Here is a 22,222-nt window from a genome sequence, read left to right as displayed (position 1 = left end):
CTCACTTCTCTAGTCTTTCATACTAGGCCCATAGTTAGATTTAGTGGAATATGAAGACTGTTTGTTTCCTTGTAGACCAGGCTGGCCTCAAACTCAGAGATCGTCCTGCCTCTGCCCCCTGAGTGCTGGGATGGAAGGGTGCCATGCCCAGCAACAATCCGTATGTATCTATCTATCTATCTATCTATCTATCTATCTATCTATTTTCCGCCCTCCCTCCTTTCCTCCCTCCCTCCATCCCTCCCTCCATCCATCTATCCATCTATCTGTGGGACAAGTCTCTTATTATGTAGCTTTGGCTGGCCTGGAACTAACAGGGTACCATGCCCAGCTGAGATGGAAGGGTGCCATGCCCAGCAACAATCCTTGTTTGTTTGCTTGCTTGTTTGTTTGTTTGAGACAGATCTCTTACTATGTAGCTTTGGCTGGCCTGGAACTAACAGAGACCTACCTGCCTCTGCCTCCTGAGTCTTGGGAATAAAGTGTATAGACATGCCCAGCCTATAATGGCAATTCTTACAGATTTACTCAAAGTTCCAAGTAGCTGACTGTTAGTGGTCAGTTCGCTTTGTTTCTCTAACTTCAAATGAAAGTTCTTTTTCAGTGACACATTGAAGGTTTTTTTAATTATAGTTAATGTATTAATTATATTTAATGTTTGGAAAGGACCGGTATTACATAATCACAGTGTATTGAAATATGAATGTGAACTAGAATTGTTAATATGTATTAAACTTAACTGGATTGCTTACAACTTTATATAATATAATTGTATTATCCTTCCTACTTATCCCACCAGATGGTGTTGAAACACTGGATTCTGGATGGCTCACATGCCAGACTGAAATACGATTACGTCTGCATTATTCTGAGAAACCTCCTGTCTCAATCACCAAGAAAAAATTCAAAAAGTCTAGATTTAGGTATGACCATGTGATTTTATTACTTAGGCCATTTATTTGTGTTATTACTGTCGATTTCTGACCTTTAAAATGATAGGATTCTAGAATGAACTGTTTACCTCCCTCAAACGCTACTGTCACACATTTATATCAGTCTTAGCCTCTACATTAGCACCAGAATACTTGTCTTTTATAAACCAGTAGTTTCTGTCATTTAACCTTCCCGACTGTAGAGGTTGCTTTAAAGTTGACAAACAGGTAATTTTATGGAGAGAGTAAATGGCACGAACAGTAAATGATTGTCAGACACGGCTTTTAGAGTCCCAACTTAGTTATTACAGTGAAAGGTAAAATTATCCTGGCACCTCCAGAGTCTGCTGCTTTCCTTCCTCTTCCTCTTCTTCCCCTCCTTCCTCCTCACTCCCTATTATAGGGATAGATGGAAAAGCTTTGCAAAGATAGTTAAATTAGTTTTGAACATAAATCTGAGTAAGCTGGCTTCCTTAAGATGTAGCCTACCTTGACTCTTGACTTCTAACCATGGGATTTTTGAATCAAGAATTCTAAGTTTCGATATATAACAAGCAAGCTTTTCTGGTATATCAAGGCTGGGTAGAAATGTCCATTTGCAGTAACTGGAGACCTTGATATTCCCTTTTTAATATAATTCATAATGATATTATACCCTATAAATCTTTAGTTGTTTTACTATACTTACCTAAATGTATTATAAAACATATCCCCATCACAAGAAAAAGTGGCTGCCAGAGACCTGCTTCAGCAGGGGTGGGGGGTGGGTGGGTGTTCAGGTACCAAAGAGGATGTGTGGAGTTGAGGGGAGGGGCTGACATGATCTCAGGGTGAATCTAGATGATTGCCAGCAGCATTTATGGAAAAATGATTAAAACTTTTATACTCTAGAGTTGCATATAGGATTAAAGAGGAGAAAAGGGGCATGAGAGCGGGGCTGTGGCTTGAGATCTGCAGTTGATGAATCTAGCACTGATATTGACAGTGGGCAGCAGTCATATGTTAATGAAGGGCCACAAGTTCCTCTTTCCAGAAAGAAGAGTTAACTTGCTTTGTAGCAAGCAGGAACTTTTTTCAAGCCCCTGAGGAAATGGGGACCCTTATCCAAATGGCTGACCTTGGGAAGGGACTTCTGGGACCAGACACTCCACTACAATTTAAGAGCTATTTCCATCCCTCAAGGGCATAAGCACTGAGCTATTCTTAAATGTGTCCCTTTGTGTCTTAGTCTTTTATGTGGGCCTGTTTCCCCTCAAGTCCTCCTGAAAGGGAAGGTCCTGATGTCTTACTGTTTTCCCATGATACCATATGATTCTGATTTCTCTATACTTATTAACTGAACTCTTGCCCTTGATCGCCTCAGACTGTGGATCAGTTGTGGTCTAGTAAATATCTAATTTTCCTGTTCTTTGTGTAATCAGGAGGGCACAATGTGATTCCTGGTTCCGAAGTGTCAGATTTTTTTTTTTTCCAGAGAATTAACTTTGTTTAGAGAGGCTACCATTGCACACATTTGCATCCTTTTTAAATATATATATATATTAAATAATAGTTATTATTATTATTATTTTGAATGCCGAATGCCGTTTATTGAAGGAGGGAGGAGGTCTTAAATACAGGCTTACAGCACAATGGGAGAACCCCGGAGGGCAGAAGCTCGCTTCTGGTGTTTTTGTTTTGTTTGGTTTGGTTGGTTGTTTGGTTGGTTTTTTTGGAGCTGAGGATCGAATCCAGGGCCTTGCACTTGCTAGGCAAACGCTCTAACACTGACCTAAATCCCCAACCCGACATTTTCATCTTTTACCAAGACCCACACAAAATTTCCCAAAGGGAAAGGCATTAGTAGTGAGAATCATCATAAAAAAATAAAAGCAAAAACATGCTGGAGAAGTGTGGTCTGCAATGTCAAAATACTGGAACTTTGTCAAACAGTAATGGTCACCTTTCGGTAGCACTTTAAACCCCTACATATTAGCTATTGTGATAAGAGAGAATTTAATATGTGTGCCTTGTCTATTTGACTTCATTTTTTTTTGGGGGGGGGGTTTCAAGACAGGGTTTCTCTGTAGTTTTGGAGCCTGTCCTGGACTAGCTCTGTAGACCAGGCTGGCCTCGAACTCACAGAGATCCACCTGCCTCTGCCTCCTGAGTGCTGGGATTACAGGCTTGCACCTCCACTGCCCGGCTCTTGACTTTTATTTTTAAACTAGTCTGCTGTGCATAATAAAGTTTTTGTTGAAGGGAAGATATGTTGCACACTCTTTTTGTTATGCCCAGATCATGACCCCAAAGAGACCACCAAAGACTGTGGATGTCCAGCATGCAACAGCAAGGTTTGTTTTGTTTAAGTTTACAAGTCTAGACAGGGAACTCGTTCCTACACCCAATACAGTGAGGCAGGGAGGAGTTGCTCTTTCTTTGTGTGGCTAGCTATTTAAAGGCTAAAACTGCAAGCCCTTCAGGGCAGTTGGGGGGTTGGCTTGGGTGCTACTGGGATTGGTTTATTTTTATCTCTGTTCTCTTTTAATTGGGTGAGGGTATGTAACCTTTGAATTTATTGGTTGGGGGTTATGTTTATCATTTTGGGCGCTGTCCGGGACAAGTCCCAGGCTTTGTCCTTGAGCTGCCACTGGGGCTGCCTGGCCTAGCACTTACTGACTGTGGGGGCTGGCTCAGTGGTCCGGGCTCTGTCCTTGAGCTGCCATGGACATAGTGAGAGGTCCCAGACAGTAAACACCTGGCTGAGCTTGGAGGAGTCAGAGTAAGTGCAGAAAGGGAGCTACTGCAAGGACTATGTCGTTTGTTCATGGCCCTCCCAGAAACTGCTTGCTCAAGTCTCAGGAAACTGACATTGAGGCCTGATCTCTGAGAGAAGACTGAGCAGCCTGTTATGGCATCTGCTTGGTCCTTTCATTTTGAGTGTGTGTGTGTGTGTGTGGGGGGGTGTCATTGTGTCCCCAAAGTGGCTTTGAACTGCTGCTCCAGCCTGATCTAGTGCATAGGTTATATAGACATGCACTACTCTGCGCAGTTTAGTGAATTGTCTCATTAGAGTAAGACTTTAGGATGTTTTTCCTGTGCTGCATTTAAGAAATATTAGCTGGGGGTCCAATTTGAATGAAAATTAGTATTGTATCTTATGCCATTCTTTATGTAGAAATCATTTTGAGGGTTTGATTGCTACTTATCTCTTAGACTTGAACCAAATTATTTTCTTATAACTCTACGTAGTTGGACTCTCCAAGTTAAAAGATTTGATTCTTGTTGAAATAAAATGTGCATAGCTAGAAATAGGTGTCTGTTTTGGTCATCTTTTTCACTGAAATTTATATTAATGATAGACTTAGCCATCATGGTTTAGAAAACAAATGTGTCTGTAATGGCCTCAGTAACTTTAGAACTTGGCATAGCATTTGCATTTTAGGTATAGCAGTGAACATGTATCTCAGTAGTACCAAGTTCTAAAGACACCTTTTTTATTCGACTCATCCATAGATGGAAAATGTATCTTTGTAGCTCACTACAGCATCATATAGTTATTTGAAGATATCTTTTATCTTTTGTTCCATTACAGATCCCTTTCCTTTAGACTTGCCCCCTCTTTTAAATGGTTCTCTTGTCTGCTCATTTCTGTATATTTCTGGTCTCTCCTGATGTTTCCCTCTGGCTGATTAATAGTTGTCCAGAACTATTCCTAGAGTTTTCCTTCTGAGAGGAGATGATGGTTTTTGACAAGCCAAACATGCAGGTTACTACATTAATAATACTGTTCTGGTATTGCACCCTAAATTTTGTTCTTTGAAGGCTAAGAAATTGAGAGCTAGCTATAATTGGTATTACAGTAAATAAACCTGCAGTGTGGATTGTCTGTCTAATGTTATTTTTGTTATTTGAAAAACACTTTGTATTATGTACATTCTGTGATTTTTTTTTTTTTCTCCCCTTACTGGGTTTCATTATTTTCTCCTGTCAATACAGGGTAAAGCTTACACTAGAGGGTCTGGAGGAAGATGACGATGACGATGATAAGGTATCTCCCACTATTCTTCACAAAATGTCCAACAGCCTGGAGATATCCCTAATAAGTGACAATGAGTTCAAGTGCAGGCACTCACAGCCCGAGTGCGGGTATGGCTTACAGCCTGATCGCTGGACCGAGTACAGTATTCAGACAATGGAGCCAGATAACCTGGAACTCATCTTTGACTTTTTTGAGGTGAGTAGTTATTTCAGTGAAGGACTAAACAGAGAATTCAGGCATGAACTTATTTTTGTAAGTGGTTAGATTTTGCTCCTTAGAAAAACTTAGTGGAGCAGAATAAGCAACTTTAGTAGAACTATATTTTAAATCAGGACAAGATGTCTAAAAAAATTAATATAAATATAAATCTAACGTTCAAAGAACTTTCCATGGATTGAGTAGAGAGGGTGGAAGTTTTTTTTCTCCTAATGAGGTCTTTTGTAGCCCCGGGCCAGGATGGGAGTCAGGAGGCCTTGCAGGCAGCTTAGAGGTAGGAGGTGCGGGCACTGCAGAGTGGGGCAGGGTTGTGCCTAAGTAGCATCTGTGATGCCTACATTCTGCCATCGGCTCTGCCTCTGGTGGGTCCAGTGACTCCAGGTCAGGAGCAGAGGGTGTAGTTAGATTTTCCTGCCTGGCCCACTCAGGACAAATCTCAATTACCCGCCAGTCCCACAGTCACTCAGACCCAACCAAGAAAGCACACAGAAACTTACATTGTTTATAAACTGTATGGCTGTGGCAGGCTTCTTGTTATCTACTTTTTCTATCTTAAATTAACCCATTTCTGTTAGTCTATACTTTGCCACATGGCTTGTGGCTTACCCATGTCTTTACATGTTGCTTTTCATGGCAGCGGCTGGCAGTGTCTCCCTAGCCTTCTACTTCCCAGAATTCTCTTCTCTCTTGTCCCGCCTATACTTCCTGCCTGGCCACTGGCCAATCAGAACTTTATTTACACAGAGCGATATCCACAGCACTTCCCCTTTTCTTTTTTTTTTTAAGAAAGGTTTTAACTTTTACATAGTACAATTACATATAACAAAACAATTATCAAGCAAGAATTACAGTTATAATATTAAAGAAGATATCCTATCTATCTTATATTTGTGAGTCTAAGGTTTTATATCTAACTTATCTTTTATCATAACTGAGGGAATTATAACTATCTAGTCTTCAACCACATCAAAGACCTCAGAAGGATATAATATTACCTGAGAAGGATGCAAGCAACTTTTGGGAGTTTTGCAGGGTAGACAGAGACAGCTGGCAGCCTGGACAGTCACCTAATGTTCCTTTGTAAAGTTGGGGCATTTGTCTTCAGCCCACAGGGCTAGAGTCTCTTGATCACTTCTCTCAGTGTCCTGTAGAACGTCTGGCAGTTTCCTCTGCAAAGCAGGAACCTGAAAGACCATTTTGTCAAGCAAAGTTTAGTGGTCACCTTTCTATGGGTCCTTTATGTCCAGTCGATCAAGCAGTCCAGGCAAGAACAGTTTCTTGCCCAAATGGCTATTTTTGCAAAGGTGAAGATAAGATAGGAAGAGTCTTCAATGCCCATCCTCCTCTCTGAAGTAAATTGGTGCTGCCAGGAGCAGACATGTCTCACTATCCAGAAAGTCTAAATTTTAAAAATATTTTAAATGCCATATTCTGGAGGTCTTTGAAGTATTTGAAGATTACCTATCTATCTGAAATATCTCTATGTATAACTAGAAGACTTAACTAACATGGCTATGAGTATGATTATCACAGATGATTAATTATTAATCTATTTTTAATTATCCATTACAATTTTAAATGAGCTATACAAACATAATACCTTAAACATGAGTAGAAATATGCACACAATATAACAAAATTAACTTTAAGTTTGTATCAATAGACTAAAGTCTATACCAATGGAAACATTTTAAACAAGTTGTTGCTCTTTAGAAGTAAGTTCCTTAATCTACCCTTTTGTCCTATTATATCTATACCCTATCCCCTTTTCTTCTTTAGAAAGAGATTGCATTTATAATCAACCCGATTTAAATAAAAATATTGGTTTTTCTCTGCCCCATACCAGAGGGCTCTTCTGATTTGGGACACAAGAATCTCTTAACCTTTTCTTTTAACAATACGTCTGGGTTTAGAGAAGGAGTGAGCCAATTCCATCTCCAAAGCCAGCTTGATAATTTTGGGAATGTGGGCGTAGTTTTTCTAACTACTTCCTGCTGGAGGGGGGCGCTGTATCTTATGGGGACACAAAGAAAATTTTAGGATTATGGAGTAATCCATTAGGGTGAACCTCTGAGCCAGTTGTCTTGAAACCATTCTGGATGTCGGATCATCTGGGCCATGGTGTCATTGGAGACCTTTCAGGTGGTCTTGGCTGATCAAACCTGATGTATCTTAATCTGTTACAAATCCACAGCCTCTGGCTTTCTGTGGAAACAAAAGCAGAGACTCTTTTCCAAAGTAACATATCCTTATATCCAAATTTTGAAGTCAAGGTACCTTTAAAATTTACATATTTGTTTAACTCAACAGCTTTTATGATCAAATCTTTTTCTGCAGTTAAAAATCCCAAAGACAACATAAACCAGATTTTCTGTGTAATATCCATCTTTGTAAGACTGAAACACTACTGTGGCTGCTGGCTCCGCCCACCTCAGCTTTCCAACATGGCGGTGGGGCAGTTTACCGCCAGCTCTGGGTCTGGAGCCATGTGTATCATCAACTATCAGAAGCAGTTCTATCAAAGCAGCGCATAGCCCAGAAATCTTTTTTTTCTTTTTTTAAACTAGCAAAGGCTAAATCTACCACGCAGCAGAGTAAAGTGCCGCTTGTAGACTCCTCATTCCCGCCACACTGCAGGTCAGATGCACACACCAGGAACCCGCCACAGTAGCTCAAACCGGCAGGCGGCCGCTAACTTGAAAGAGACAATTAGGAAGCTGTTTTTAGCTCCGTCTTAGAATCTTTTTTCTCAGGTTTTAGGTGGAAATTCTTGCCAACACGTTGGACCCCATTTGTAGTTAGAGTTTTCCTGCCTGACCCAGTCAGGACAAATCTCTCTTGCCTGCCAGTCCCACAGTTGCTCAGACCCAACCAAGAAAGCACACAGAAACTTACATTGTTTAGAAACTGTATGGCTGTGGCAGGCTTCTTGTTATCTCCTTCTTCTATCTTAAATTAACCCATTTCTGTTAGTCTATACTTTGCCACATGGCTTGTGGCTTACCAGTGTCTTTACATGTTGCTTTTCATGGCGGTGGTTGGCGGTGTCTCTCCAGCCTTCTACATCCCAGAATTCTCTTCTCTCTTGTCCCGCCTATACTTCCTGCCTGGCCACTGGCCAATCAGAACTTTATTTACACAGAGCGATATCCACAGCAAGAGGGGATTTTAAAAACCCGGGTTTGGGCATGAGAGGTGATGTGCTCCTGGAGCTGGCAGGAACTGCTTGCTGGACTGAAACCTGGATGCTGGCGGGACTCTCCAGGATGCAGAACGCAGACACAGGGCTGTGGAACAAAGGTGGGTGGAGGGGGTGGCCACACAGCCCTGGTGTATGTCTGACAGAGCGGGGAATTTAAAAGATGGAGTTTGAGCATGCAGCTAGCCATGCAGGTAGCCGAGTACAGGCACCCAGGCAGGCCACATGGGTTTCAGGTGGATGTTGGGTTAGCCCCACATTGGGCTCCAGATAATGAGGGACATTGAGGTAAGGTGCCTGCTAAGAGTTAAGAAATGAGATTTATAAGGTTTGTTCACAACACAGAACAAGGCAGACACTGCTGCTGATCCAACAGTTGTCCTGCTCTTCTGCCCAAGGGTGATGAGAACCAAACTTTAAGCCATACTTCTCAGCTTCTTGCTTCTGCTCTGACTGACCACCCAAGAGAGCCTGTGACCCCCGCCCCACAGTTTTTAACGTGCCACTTAAAAAAAGAGCAGTCCACACCCATAATGCCAACCATCCAATTGGTTATTAGGCCAAATGGCGGGATTCCCTCAGCTGGCTTTTAACTCAGTGTATAGTTAAGGATGATCTTAATTATAGGCATGGACCTCTATGTCCAGTTTTTGTGGGGCTGCAAATGGGACCAGGGCTTCATGCATGCTAGACAAACATTCTCATTTGAGTTACACCCTCAGCTTCAAATGTACTTTTAATTATGACAATTCACTGTGATTACATAACTTAATATGTTTAGCAACAAGCCAATAAAAATTTTTATTTTATTGTGTGTATTTTGGTTTGTTTGTTTGTTTTGGAGACAGGATTTCTCTGTAGCTTTTTGAGCCTGCCCTGGACTATCTCTGTAGACCAGGCTGGCCTCCAACTCACAGATCCGCCTGCCTCTGCCTCCTGAGTGCTGGGATTACAGGTGTGCATCACCACCACCCGGCTGTGTGTATGTTTGTACATGATGTTTGTGTGTATTGGTGGGATGTGCATGCCACATTCTCCTGTGAAAGTCAGAGGTCACTTAGCAATTTGGTCCCATCTGTATGTAGGTCTGGGGTTTTAACCCAGTTTTCCAGATGTACTGGTTGGTTTTTTGTTAACTTGACCCAAACCTAGACATATATGGGAAGAGGGCATCCTAATAGAGAAAATGTGTCCATAAGATTGGACTGTAGGTGAATGAATCTGCAGGGTTTTTTTTTTTTTCTTTCTCCGAGACAGGGATTCTCTGTGTAGCTTTGCTCCTTTCCTGGAACTCACTTGGTAGCCCAGGCTGGCCTCGAACCCACAGAGATCCACCTGCCTCTGCCTCCCAGTGCTGGGATTAAAGGCGTGTGCCACCACCACCTATATTTTCTGGATTAATGATAGATGTGGGGAGCCCAGCTCATTGTGCCACCCTTGGGCAGGTGGTCCTAGATGGTATAAGAAATAAAACCAAGGTCTCAAGAAACTAAAAAAAAGAGGGGAAAAAAAAAAGAAAGAAATCAAACTGAGAGAGGCATACAAGCAGTGCTTCTGTATGGCCTCTTTAGTTTCTGCCTCCAAGTTTTTTGCCTCGATTCCTGCCTTGACCTTCCTGGATGATGAATTATAAGTTGTAAGCTAAAGTAAACCCTCCCCTCCCTAAGTTGCTTTACTTTAGGTCATGGCGTGTTATATTGCTACAGTAGAAAAGTAACTAAGACATCAGGTTTGCATAGCAGGACTTCACCTGCTCAGCCATCCTGCTGCTGGTCTAAAAAGCTAGTAAAATTGATGTCAGGTTTTAAAGAATCTATGCTTAGGTCCCAACCTAATGACACTTGCAGTAGACATTGTTAGCTCTTTTTGCTTCCTGCAGGTAATACTTGCTTGATACCTTCCCTAATGCCCTTATATAGTGTGCCTGTCCTGTTAATTGTACTGGTTTGTAGCACTAATCTTAAAAGTTGTTATTAATAAAAACAAACATGAAGCCAGGTGCTGGGGGCAGTGCTGAATGAACAGAAACAGCAAGCCACAGCTACCTCACCTTGAATGCCTCTCAGCTGAACTGTGCTGCTCAAAAGCCTAAAAGCTTAACCAGCACTAGTTCCTTGTCCTCACACTTTATATACATTTCTACTTTCTGCCATCACTTTCTGGGATTAAAGGCGAGAGTCATCATGCCTGGCTATTTACAGTGTGGCCTTGAACTCACAGAGATCCAGATGGATCTCTGCCTCCCAAGTGATAGGATTAAAGCCATGTGGTACCACCATTTTCTGGCCTCTATATCTAGTGGCTGTTCTGTTCTCTGACCTCAGATAAGTTTATTAGGGTCACAATATTTGGGGAACACAATATCACCACACTGGTTCCTTAGTCTCTATCTTCTTTGCCGCCTCTGCTGATTTCTGTTTTTTGAGGGAAGAGAGCATGCTTTGACAGTGATATTACCTAGCTACATTTTCTTGATAGCAACAGAATCAAGGTAGACTTAAACATATTTAGTGAAACTTGTTACATATTAAAAGTTTTGTAATCTTTTTGTTGTTGTTGTTGTTTTGTTTTTCCAGACAGGGTTTCTCTGTGTAGCTTTGCGCCTTTTCCTGGAACTCGGTAGCCCAGGCTGGCCTCAAACTCACAGAGATCCACCTGCCTCTGCCTCCCAAGTGCTGGGATTAAAGGCATGAGCCACCACCGCCCAGCTGTAATCTTTAAAGTATTTAATTTGATGGTCTTTTTAGATTTTTTGTGAGCGTCTTTTTGACTGCCTCTTATTACATAAGATATAATGTGAAAATTATAGATCTAATCTTAAGATGATAGAATTTATAAAAAGAGCATGAAGTTTTGGTTGAGCATTTTTTAAAATTACTTAAGTGCCTACCTTAAGATCTCACTATAAATATACTCTCCGCCATGACCTTCTAAGTGCTGATTACAGATATGTGTCACCATGTTTAATTATATCATGTGTACATTTATCTTTGAGGTGGGGTATCATGTAGCTCAGGTTAAAAATGACCTTGAACTGAGCCCAATCCTGCTTCCTCTTCCCAAGTGCTGAGATTATAGACATGTACCCCCATGTCTGGTTTTGTCTGTGTTGGGGACCAAACTTAAGGCTTCATAAATACTTGGGAAAGTATCATACTATTTGAGCATGTATTCCTAGATTTTCTCATTAGTTGTCTTCCATAGACTCCAAGTTCACTTTAAAGTTCTTTTGGGGATGAAAATTGACAGTGTTTAAATATTAAGGGCAGTCAAGAAAGGTGGCTCAGTGTAACAGGTTTTCTTGTGGGACTATCTTTGGACAGCTAGCCTGCAAACAATGACCCAAAGATTTAGTCTCAATTATGAAAGCTTGGCCTTAGCTTAGGCTCTTTCCCAACTAGCTCTTGTAACTTAATTAACCCATACTTTTAAAATCTATGATATGCTACGTGACTCAGTTACGTTGTAGTATGGCACGTCCGCCTTGCTAGCAAGATCCCCACCTCTCTTCCCCTTATTCTCTCCTGTCTAGCTATTGGTTGTTCAGCTCATTAAGCCAATCAGTAGGCACCTGAGGCAGAGACACATCTTTACATTGTACACAGATATTCCCCAGCAGCTCAGTGGTTAAGAGCCTTTTCTGTTGTTGTGGATGGCCTGAATTCAGTTCCTATTGTCTAGGTGGGACAGCTCATTTCCTCCTGTCACTCTAGCTCCTGGCCTCCACAAGCAACTGTACTCATAGGTATATGTCTCCCACCCCCACACACAAGTGAAGAACTAAATCTATTTAAAACTTTTTTTTTTTTAAAGATTTATCTATTCATTATGTATACAGTGTTCTGTTTGCATGTACCCCTGCAGGCCAGAAGAGGGCGCCAGATCTCTCTACAGATGGTTGTGAGCCACCATGTGGGTGCTGGGAATTGAACTCAGGACCTCTGGAAGAGCAGTCGGTGCTCTTAACCACTGAGCCATCTCTCCAGCCTCTAAACTTTTTTTCATTGGAGCCAGTGAGAACATGGCTCAGTGGGTAAGGTAGGGGTGCTTGCTTCTAAGCCTGATGGCCTGTGTTCAATCCTGGCACTCACATGATATAATAAGAGACCCAACTTTGGCAAGTTGTCCTTTGACTTCTACATGTATGCAGTGTCATTTGCATACCAAATCTCATTCACACACACAAAACTTTTTTTTTTTTTTTTAATGTAAAAAATATAAATAAAAATTCAGGGCATTCTGAACTTTTTTTTTTTTTTTTTTAGGAAGATCTCAGTGAGCATGTTGTTCAAGGTGATGCTTTTCCTGGACATGTGGGCACAGCATGCCTCCTGTCATCTACCATTGCTGAGGGTGAGAGGAGCGCTGGAGTGCTTACTCTGCCCATCATGAGCAGAAATTCCAGAAAAACTATAGGCAAAGTCAGAGGTAAGTTGAGGAGAAGCAGATAGACCCTTAAAACTAACATAAGCTTACGCTAGAATTTTTATAAGGTTATTTTTGTTTTAAGTTTATTTATTTATTATATATACTGTGTTCTACCTGCATGTACGCCTGGACACCAGAAGAGGGCATCAGATCTCATTACAGGTGGTTGGGAGCCATCATGTGGTTGCTGGGAAATGAACTCAGGACCTCTGGAAGAGCAGCCTGTGCTCTTAACCTCTGAGCCTTCTCTCCAGCCCAAGAATTTTTATTAGTTTAAATTGAGTATTTGATATGATGAACATCCAATAAACAGTTTACTTTCATTATTAATAGGACAATAACACTTTAAGGGGCATACGTACAGAATTTTCTGGGCTTACTCTGAATCAATTTTGCCTTGATCTTTTCTTGTTTGATAGAGATTCACAAAGCTGGTTCTATTCAGATGCCACTCAGCTCATAGTGGTCTTTTTAATCATGCCCCTCCTCTCTTTCCCCATGGAAGTTGATTTTATCATCATCAAGCCATTACCAGGATACAGTTGTTCTATGCAGTCTTCGTTTTCCAAGTATTGGAAGCCAAGAATACCACTGGATGTTGGACATCGTGGTGCAGGGAACTCAACAACAACTGCCCAGTAAGTTGCATTTTGGGGTGGGATCACCATTTTTGGTAAAGTTAATAGATTTGCCTGTTAAATATCAGAAGAAGCCTTTTTATTACCTTTAGATAAAAGTGGTGATAAGGGAAAGGGTTTACTATTTCAATAGAAACCAAGTCTCTCCTGAGATAATATTCAAACTTCTTTGATGTACTGAATGCATAGTGAAAAGGACATTAAAAATTGAAAGCCAGGAGGGAAATTTTGATGCAGAAAGCTTTTTTGGGTCTCTTTGTTCTCACTCTCAATTTCCTCACCTGTGGAAGGTTTGGTCAAGGTTACCCTTAGTGCTTCTCTCTTAGCTGAATAGCCATGGTTCTAAGCAAGTGTATAAATAAGTTCAGTCTAGATTCCATCAGACAGAAAGGCTAGCCTAATCAAGTTGTATTGCTCTTCCATTTTTGTAAATCTGTCAGTGTTATATTTCATTGCCAGAGGCTTTCTAGTATAAAATTGAATCCTACCTTAAAAAATATAGGAGTTTTTTGTTTTTTGTTTTTGTTTTTGGTGGTGGTGGTGTGTGTGTTCATGTGTGTGCAATGTTCATGGAATTTAGAGGATGTCAGATCACCTAGAGCTGTAGTTACAGATTGTTAGCTATCCATTGCATACTGGGAGCCTCTAGGTCCTCTAGGATAGCAGAAATGCTATTAGCCAATGAACCACCTCTCCAGTACCTACATATATTTTTAAAGAGTGATTCTGAGGTTGCTTTGGGTTTTTTGCTTATCATTGTGATCTTATAGATCTTCAAGCCAAATCAGCTTACATTTAAGTAAGAAGCACTTTCAAGTTCCATGTTAATAAGTTCTCTCTTTACTGCTCTGTGTGTGTGTGTGTGTGTGTGTGTGTGTGTGTGTGTGTGTGTGTGTTTTGTATGGCCATGTTCTCCACCTTTGACACTTGGTCACTGAATGTGGAGCTGGTCTGGCAGCCAGCAAGCCCCAGCAACCTTCTAGTGCCTGCTTACCACAACACTAGGGTTTTGGCATATATAGCCATGTCTGTTTTTTTGTTTGTTTGTTTGCTTGCTTGCTTGTTTGGTTTTTAATGTGGTTGCTGACGTTGTGGGTTCTGCAATCTGGACTCAAGTCCTTATGCTTGATCTGCAAGTACTCTTTCCCATTGAGCTGTCCCTGTAGTGCCATTCCTTTTTTGGTTTTTCGAGACAGGGTTTCTCTGTGTAGCTTTGCGCCTTTCGTGGATCTCACTCTGTAGACCAGGCTGGCCTCCAACTCACAAAGATCTTCCAGCCTCTGCCTCCCGAGTGCTGGGATTAAAGGCGTGCACCACCACCGCCCAGCTCCTTCTTTTTTTAATGAAATCTACCCCTTGGTGTGTCAGTCATTCCCAGTTCCCCATGCTTTGCCAATATGAAGACATTTGGAGGCTTTATTACAAGTAGTAAATTTCTTCTGTCTCAGTTTCTCCATGCCCTTAAAAAGGATTGCTTTCCTTAATCAGCCACCTTACTTGTCTCCAAGAAAAATAAGTCCAAGTACAGGGAAAGTATGTGATGTGGAATATCTCTATCACTAGTAGTAGTAGTTAGGCCTTGTATTTATGAAGTGCACATGCCAGCTAAATTTGTTCACTATCACACTTTGAGTGTAGGAACATTAGCCTCAGCGTATAAGGTAAGTCCTGTTTTAACTGTTGAAGATGAGAGGCAGTTGGTTTACTACAGTGTTTATTTCTTTAGTCCTTGATGACTACATTTCTTCTCTATTTCAGGCTGGCTAAAGTACAGGAAAATACTATTGCTTCTTTAAGAAATGCTGCCAGTCATGTAAGTACCATTTCTTTAAACAACTTTAGATTGTTGAGATGGAGACAGGGAGCTCTTCCAGTTTGTACTAATAAAGAAAACTATTCCTCGTTCTGAAAATGTTTCTAAGTGAAAATAAAATATCTTTTGGTGTTTGTGTTTAGGTTTGTGGTGAAGATTCACATGTAAACAACAGAATAATAACCAGCCTTTAAAAAATATTTTATGTAGGCCAGGTGGTGGTAGTGCACGCCTGTAATCCCAGCACTTGGGAGGCAGAGGCAGGTGGATCTCTGTGAGTTCGAGGCCAGCCTGGTCTACAGAGCTAGTCCAGAACAGGCTCCAAAGCTACAGAGAAACCCTGTCTCGAAAAAAAAAGTTTAAAAAAAAAAACAATTTATGTGTATGAGTGTTTTGCCTACATGTGTGTAAGTGCACTACATGTGTTTCTGGTTTCCTTAGAGGCCAGAAGGAGTTGTCAGACCCCTACAGCTGGAGTTACAAACCTTTGGGAGCCATCCTGTGGGTGCTGGGAACTCAGCCCAGGTCTTTTGAAAGAACAAATGAATAAGAGCTTAAACACTTTCTCCAACCCCTCTACACATACTTAGTTTCTTTCTGTCTCAAAAATAGGAGAAGCTGACCTAAATTGCATGCTTTAGCCCATTACAAGTATGAGCCACCATACCCCATTTCCATCCATTTTTGAGGTTAAAAAGTTCCTAAGGACTGGTTTTACTTTAGGAATAATGTTTAACACTTCATTGCATCTTATTATGTATTGCGGGTGGGACACTGGCACACAGCTACATGACATGGTATACATGTGAAGGTCAGAGGACAACTTGGAGGAATTCTGTCTCAGCACCTTCCTCCCACCATATGCGTCCTGGAGATTTAACTTAGATCATCAGGCTTGTTGCCAAGTGTCCCTACTCACTGAACTATCAGCTGGCTGTCTCTCTTTAACACTTTTCTTGTATCCAATCATTAAGTATTAGAGTTTATTTTGCTTCCTCCACCTGACCATAGAGACTCAAGATTCTAAACTTAACTGAAGTGGGGGGATAAGAAGACATCTCATTCTTTCCTTTCTTTCCACTGTTTTTCACAGTGGCTTCCATGTTCCTGAAAAAGTTTAAGACAGGCATAGTGATGCTTGTCTTTAATTTCAGCACTGGAGAATTCCAGCAGAAGCAGGCAGAGGATCTCTGAGTTGGAGAAATCCAGGACAGCCAGAGCTAAATAGAAAGACACTGACACCCCCCCCACCCCCACCCCCAACTCCCCCAAAGAAAAGAAAAGAAAAGAAATTTGGTGGTGGAGACAGAAGAATTTATCATGTATTTGAGGCTAGCCTAGGCTATATAATAAGTCTGTCACAAAAAGACCAAAAAGAAGAAAAAGCTGAATTAATTTTTTTCCAGTACTAGAGATTGAATCTAGGACTTAGGCAAGTCCTAGATCATTTGACTACATTGACCTCATCTTGCTTATGCTGAAATTATTTAATGAACTAATACTGTTCTAAGGTAATTCATATTTTAGCCTCTCTGAAATCAGAATAGCTTGAGTCATGGTTTAATTGGCAACATTTTCCCTCTTTTTCCTAGTAGTATATAACGTTTTATAATTTATGTCACCTTAAATAGGTTATAGTAATTATTTTAGTATTTAAAAGTATTCAGTGAGCTGTGCATGGTAGCACATACCTTTAATCCCAGCACTTGGATAGGGCTACACAGTGAGGTCCTGTCTCAACAAAATTAGTATCTAGTTTTTCCTTTACTTGAAAGATATACTAATGTATGATACACTGGGCCATAATTCATAATTTGGAACTAGTTTTAGTTCATTGTTGCTAACTAAGCAGCATTTACCGTTTAGTAAAATTTTCTTTCAATGGATGATTATATAAAATAAAGCATTTTAGCCAGGATGATGTGACTACAAGTAGTAGAATTAGGAAGAAATGGTATAGTTTGTGCTCTTGCAGAAACTGTGTGGCATTTTCTTATTTAGAGCCACAAAACTAGCTAGCTATGTTTCCTGCTTTGGAAATCAACAGAAAGGGGGCCGGAGAGATGGTTTGGTGGTTAACTGGCTACTCTTTCAGAGGACCTGGTTCAGTTCCCAGTATCCATAAGGCAACTCACAACTATTTGCAACTCCAGTTCCAAGATATGCAATGCCCTCTTCTGATCTCTGGGGCCAGGCATACAGTTGGAGCACAGACATACATGCAGACAGAGCACCTATGCATGCACTTTCTGTTCTGGAATTTTATTTGTAGATTAGACTGGCCTTGAACTCATAGAGATCTGCCTGCCTCTGCCTTCCAAGTACTGGGATTAAAGGTATGTATCACCACTGCCAGGCCCTGTACATATTTAAGGGGAAAAAAAAAAAAAAAGACAGTAGGAAGGTAGATGTCACAGTCAGGTCCTGAGCTCCTTCATTTCATATGTATCCAGAAGTTGGACCCTCAGTGCCTGTGAGCCACTGCAGAGCTAGAAATGAAACCATTCACTGTGTGTGGCTTTTCTGTGGTCACAGCAATATTACATAATTCACAGATTTTGGGTGTTTTTTTTTTTTTTTTTTTTTAAATTAACTGGCTTTTTTCAGTGTATGTGTCTCAATTTATGTTCTTGGCCTTTACTTGGGTTAATTTGTAAGACATGGGTAGCTTTTAAAATTAATACTCTTTTTTTTTTTTCTTCTTTCTCTTGAACCAGAGTCTCACCATTTAGCCCTGACTGGCCTGTAACTCATTGTGTAGGCCAGGCTGTCTTTAAACTCACAGAGCTCTGCCTGCCTCTGCCTCCTGACTTCTGGGATTAAAGGCATGTATCACCATGCCTAGCTAAAATTAACTTTTTATTCTAAAATCCCTGTCCACTTTTTAATCAGTTAAGGCCTCTGTCTAGAATTCTACATTTGTATTATTCTTGGTCATTCCTTCTCTGACTATTGTACAACAGTTGTAGCTTCTTCAATTGCCACCGTTTTCTTTTCTTTTCTTTTGAAGATTTATTTATTTGTTATGTACACAAAAGAGGGCACCAGATCTCATTACAGATGGTTGTGAGGCACCATGTGGTTGCTGGGACTTGAACTCAGGACCTCTGAAAGAGCAGTTAGTGCTCTTAACCTCTGAGCTATCTCTCCAGCCCACCTTTTTTTTTTTTAAAGAATTTTAATTTGCATGTATGTGTGTGGGTCCGAGTGTGTGTATGTGCACCACGTGCATGCCTGTGCCTGCAAAGGCCAGAAAAGATCATCAGCTCTCTCAGAACTGTCGTTACAAATAGTTCTAAGTGATCTGATAGGTGAGCTAGGAACTGAACCTGAACAGCTTCTAGTTAACTGCTGGGCTACATCTGTCAGACATCCATTTTCTAAGAAAACTTTAGAACTGTACTGCTCAGGAGCAGAGTGAAGAAGTTCTGTAGTGTACTCTTCCTTACTTCTTCCTAAGGATCAGCTGTTTAACTAAAATATATAGAGTGCTCCTGATTAATTCCATTTCCGCTCAAAGCAGTGGTAGAGGCAATATGCTGAAGGTTGTGTCATTGCTTCTGGCTTTGAACTCACAGAGATCCACCTGCCTCTGCCTCCCGAGTGCTGGGATTACAGGTGTGCGCCACCACTGCCCAGCAAAGTGAGATGTTCTTGAAGAGGTTTTATGGGTTTGTGTACAAAATTATAATTAAACTCTAAACAAAAAAATTTTAATCTGTGGAGAAATGTGTTATCAGAAATTTGTTTCAAACACTTCATTCCTTTTCTTTTGTCAGGGTGCAGCGTTTGTGGAATTTGACGTTCACCTTTCAAAGGACTTTGTGCCTGTGGTATATCATGATCTCACCTGCTGTTTGACTATGAAAAAGGTATGTTGAAATTCCTGTATTTTATACTTAAAGTCATAAAATGTTTAAAAACAAGAAATTTTGTTACATGTTTAGTTACTTGCTAGAGTTATTAGTAAATTCATTCTTAGTGAATTACTTCCAACTCTTTTCTTAAGCCCTTATAATATTAAGACATAGTGTGATGGGAATAATGATTTCCCTGAATCAGGCATCAGAGTTGGTAAATTTCCTTTTTGATATTACTGATGAAGGGACATGCCAAGTATTTTCTGCATTGCTGTCTCCTGTATAATATTGAGGCAAAAGAGGAGAAATTTTTTCCACAATCCTGTTTTTCTGCTTCATATCTCAAATTAATCAGCTGGTACAGATTAGCCAAAGTTACATGATACCACAGTGGAGTGGTGTGGAGTGAGTATGTAGAAGGCCTTAGTCAAGGCAGGTTAGATGGGAGAATTAGGGAGAAAGGAAAGTCTGGCTGAGAAAAGAAATGTTCAGAGCTAAACTTCAATATCAATCTATGTCTAGTGACTGAAACAGGAATTTCATGGCTGCAGAGCAGTGAGACACAGGTGCAATAGAGGTAGAAAGAATGGAGAGGAGACGGGCAGTGGTGGCGCACGCCTTTAATCCCAGCACTTGGGAGGCAGAGGCAGGCAGATAGATCTCTGTGAGTTTGAGGCCAATCTGGTCTCCAGAGTGAGTTCCAGGAAAGGCGCAAAGCTTCACAGAGAAACCCTGTCTTGGAAAAAAAAAATAGGGAGGAAGGTATGACATAAGGAAGAGTCCATAGTGAGGTTTGAAAATGCACATAGAATCTTAAAATTGATCATAATTGTTGCAAAAACATAATTGTCAGTATTATATACTCTGGCCTGGAGCATACGGATGAATGAACCAAGTGTTTTCCCAGGGACTTAAATTAGGAAGGTCCTTCATGCATTTTTTAAAGAACTGTTGAGTACATTTTCATGTGAGCTGCTTTAATGTTAAGGCCTGTTTGCTGCTGTGGAGAGCACTGACTATAGCTGACATGGCTGTTAGACAGCAGAGTCTGACAGGATAGCGCAGACCTAGATAAGGACTTTGTGAAGTAGTTTCAGGAGGGTGAAAAAAGGATTCATCTATTCAAATGATGACAGAAGCAGAATAACTATGGACCAAGAGTGAATGTTGTTTTTGCTACAAGAGAATATTATTTCTAAAATAGCTTATTGAAGAGGATTACTGATTCCTTGTTTTCAACAGACTGTCTTGCTGTGAAGCTGAATCTGAATTGAGTGAATGGGTGAATGAAAGTAATGAATTGTATATAGTTTTTACCTTGAGTTTTATTTAAGTTAACATTTTCATGTGAAAGCAGTTCATCCATATCCATTAAAAAATGGAAGTAGTTCAGAAGATGAAATGAATGACAAATCTCCCTCCCCTCCCTTGATCTCATTCCCTTACTCTTAATAGTTTCTTGTGTGTCCTTCCAGAAAAAATTTGTGCATACACAGGTTTGTACCAGTGTTCATGAATGAATATATTTGTGCAATGGCTTTTAATGTTGAGTTAATTTATTGGTGGTACATTAACTCATTTCCTTAAGAGAGTGGTATACTTCTACAGCATAACATTTGATATGGCTTTAAAATCTAGAATTGCCTGTGGAGGATACATGCTCAATCATGGTCCTTAAATATTGCCTATAGATAATCAGACACATTTTCATGGAAATTTCTTTGTGTGGCTGCTACTTTTAGTCAAGTTAGATATTTTAAAAGCTTAGAAAAATTAGAAACTTATTTTGCAGCATTAATTTGCTTATAGTACTTGCATGTTGATTTCCTCGGCATGTAGCATGGATAAGTGTCAGATGACATGCCACATGGAGGCAGTAAACATAATGCCTGGCATCATGCTCTGTCACCAATGCTTCCACCCCTTCCAGATGCCGCCGCCTTCTTCCAGACACTAAATGCCTGCAGGAAAAACAAAAGCCAGGGGCTAGGGATGTAGCTCAGAGAGAGAAGCTTTTGCCTAGCATGTGCGAGGCTGTGGGCTCTTCTAAGAAGTCTGCAGGGTGGGGAGCCAGAACAAGAGCGCCTGTATTGTGAGAAGGTCTTTCTGCATGGGGTCACAATGGGGCCATGATGGCTACCTAAGAGCTATCTTGTCTTCAGTAAATTGGGGTTGTAGGTCTGTGCAGTACAAGCATTCAGAAATAGTAAAACAGATTGATTTCTCCCCTTCTCTTTTCTAATAGAAATTTGAAGCTGATCCTGTTGAATTGTTTGAAATTCCAGTAAAAGAATTAACATTTGACCAGCTCCAGTTGTTGAAGGTATTAACTGTGACACAAAAATGTGAATTTTCCTTCAGCTTTAGTATAATTTCCATTTATCTGATTTAGTAATACTATCTGCACATAAGAATGACTACATTCAACATACATGGAGTATGTTTTAGCTTCTGGTTAATTGAGGGATGGGTTTATGCTCATCTCCAATTTTCTTTGCTGTTGTGTTATGGGTCCCATTGATTTTTGCATTCTTAGAAGAATTATCTATAAGTGCATGTTCACAGTTTTAGGTTGCTTCTGTCTGCAGAAGCTCTTTATAGAACTGTCTTTGTTTTGCAATAGGCCTTTTATGTGATTGTTTATACATACTCAGATCTTGGTATATTTTGTTTTACTATGTTGTTTTGCATAATTCCTATCTCATCTCTATTAGATACTTAAAGTAAATGGCTAAGTACAAATCGTTTCCTAACTTAGAAGTTTTGGTTTTTGTTTTTTTGTGACTGTTTCTCTGTGTGCATCCCTGGCTGACCTGGAACTCACTCTTTAGACCAGGCTGGCCTTGAACTCACAGAGATTCTCCTACCTCTACCTCACAAGTGCTAGGATCAAAGTCTTGAAGGCCTGTGGCACTGCCTGGCAACTCAGTATTTTTATTCTTTTCTCCCTTGAGCATTTGGTATTGATTTCATGTGCATCTATACATAGAGAAAATGCCCGTAATAGTTAATGTTTATTATTAAACTTGTAATTCCTCATTTTGTCAGTTCTAGTTGCTAGCTTTTCAAGTTACTTTTAATTAACTGCCTTCATAAACTATGAATTTTTTTCTAA

The 22,222-nt window shown here is 40.5% G+C and overlaps 1 protein-coding gene across 6 annotated transcripts in view; it reads left to right on the top strand.

Annotated features, from left to right (window-relative positions):
- The window catches only part of Gpcpd1 (glycerophosphocholine phosphodiesterase 1), a 61,250-nt gene that overhangs the window by 23,051 nt on the left and 15,977 nt on the right, over nucleotides 1–22,222 (top strand). For 5 of the 6 annotated variants that reach the window (XM_036183608.1, XM_036183609.1, XM_036183610.1 and 2 more), the window contains 8 exons: nucleotides 800–923; nucleotides 4,911–5,148; nucleotides 12,634–12,796; nucleotides 13,302–13,434; nucleotides 15,193–15,247; nucleotides 19,027–19,119; nucleotides 20,583–20,603; nucleotides 21,353–21,430. In XM_036183608.1, the coding sequence (XP_036039501.1) occupies nucleotides 800–923; nucleotides 4,911–5,148; nucleotides 12,634–12,796; nucleotides 13,302–13,434; nucleotides 15,193–15,247; nucleotides 19,027–19,119; nucleotides 20,583–20,603; nucleotides 21,353–21,430 (905 nt within the window). The remainder of the gene's footprint in view (nucleotides 1–799; nucleotides 924–4,910; nucleotides 5,149–12,633; nucleotides 12,797–13,301; nucleotides 13,435–15,192; nucleotides 15,248–19,026; nucleotides 19,120–20,582; nucleotides 20,604–21,352; nucleotides 21,431–22,222) is intronic. The other variant, XM_036183613.1, reaches the window with a different exon arrangement.

The sequence above is a fragment of the Onychomys torridus genome, chromosome 4, assembly GCF_903995425.1.
Source record: "Onychomys torridus chromosome 4, mOncTor1.1, whole genome shotgun sequence".
In the NCBI taxonomy this organism is placed as follows: domain Eukaryota; kingdom Metazoa; phylum Chordata; class Mammalia; order Rodentia; family Cricetidae; genus Onychomys; species Onychomys torridus.
This window is presented reverse-complemented; position numbering and strand designations above follow the sequence as displayed.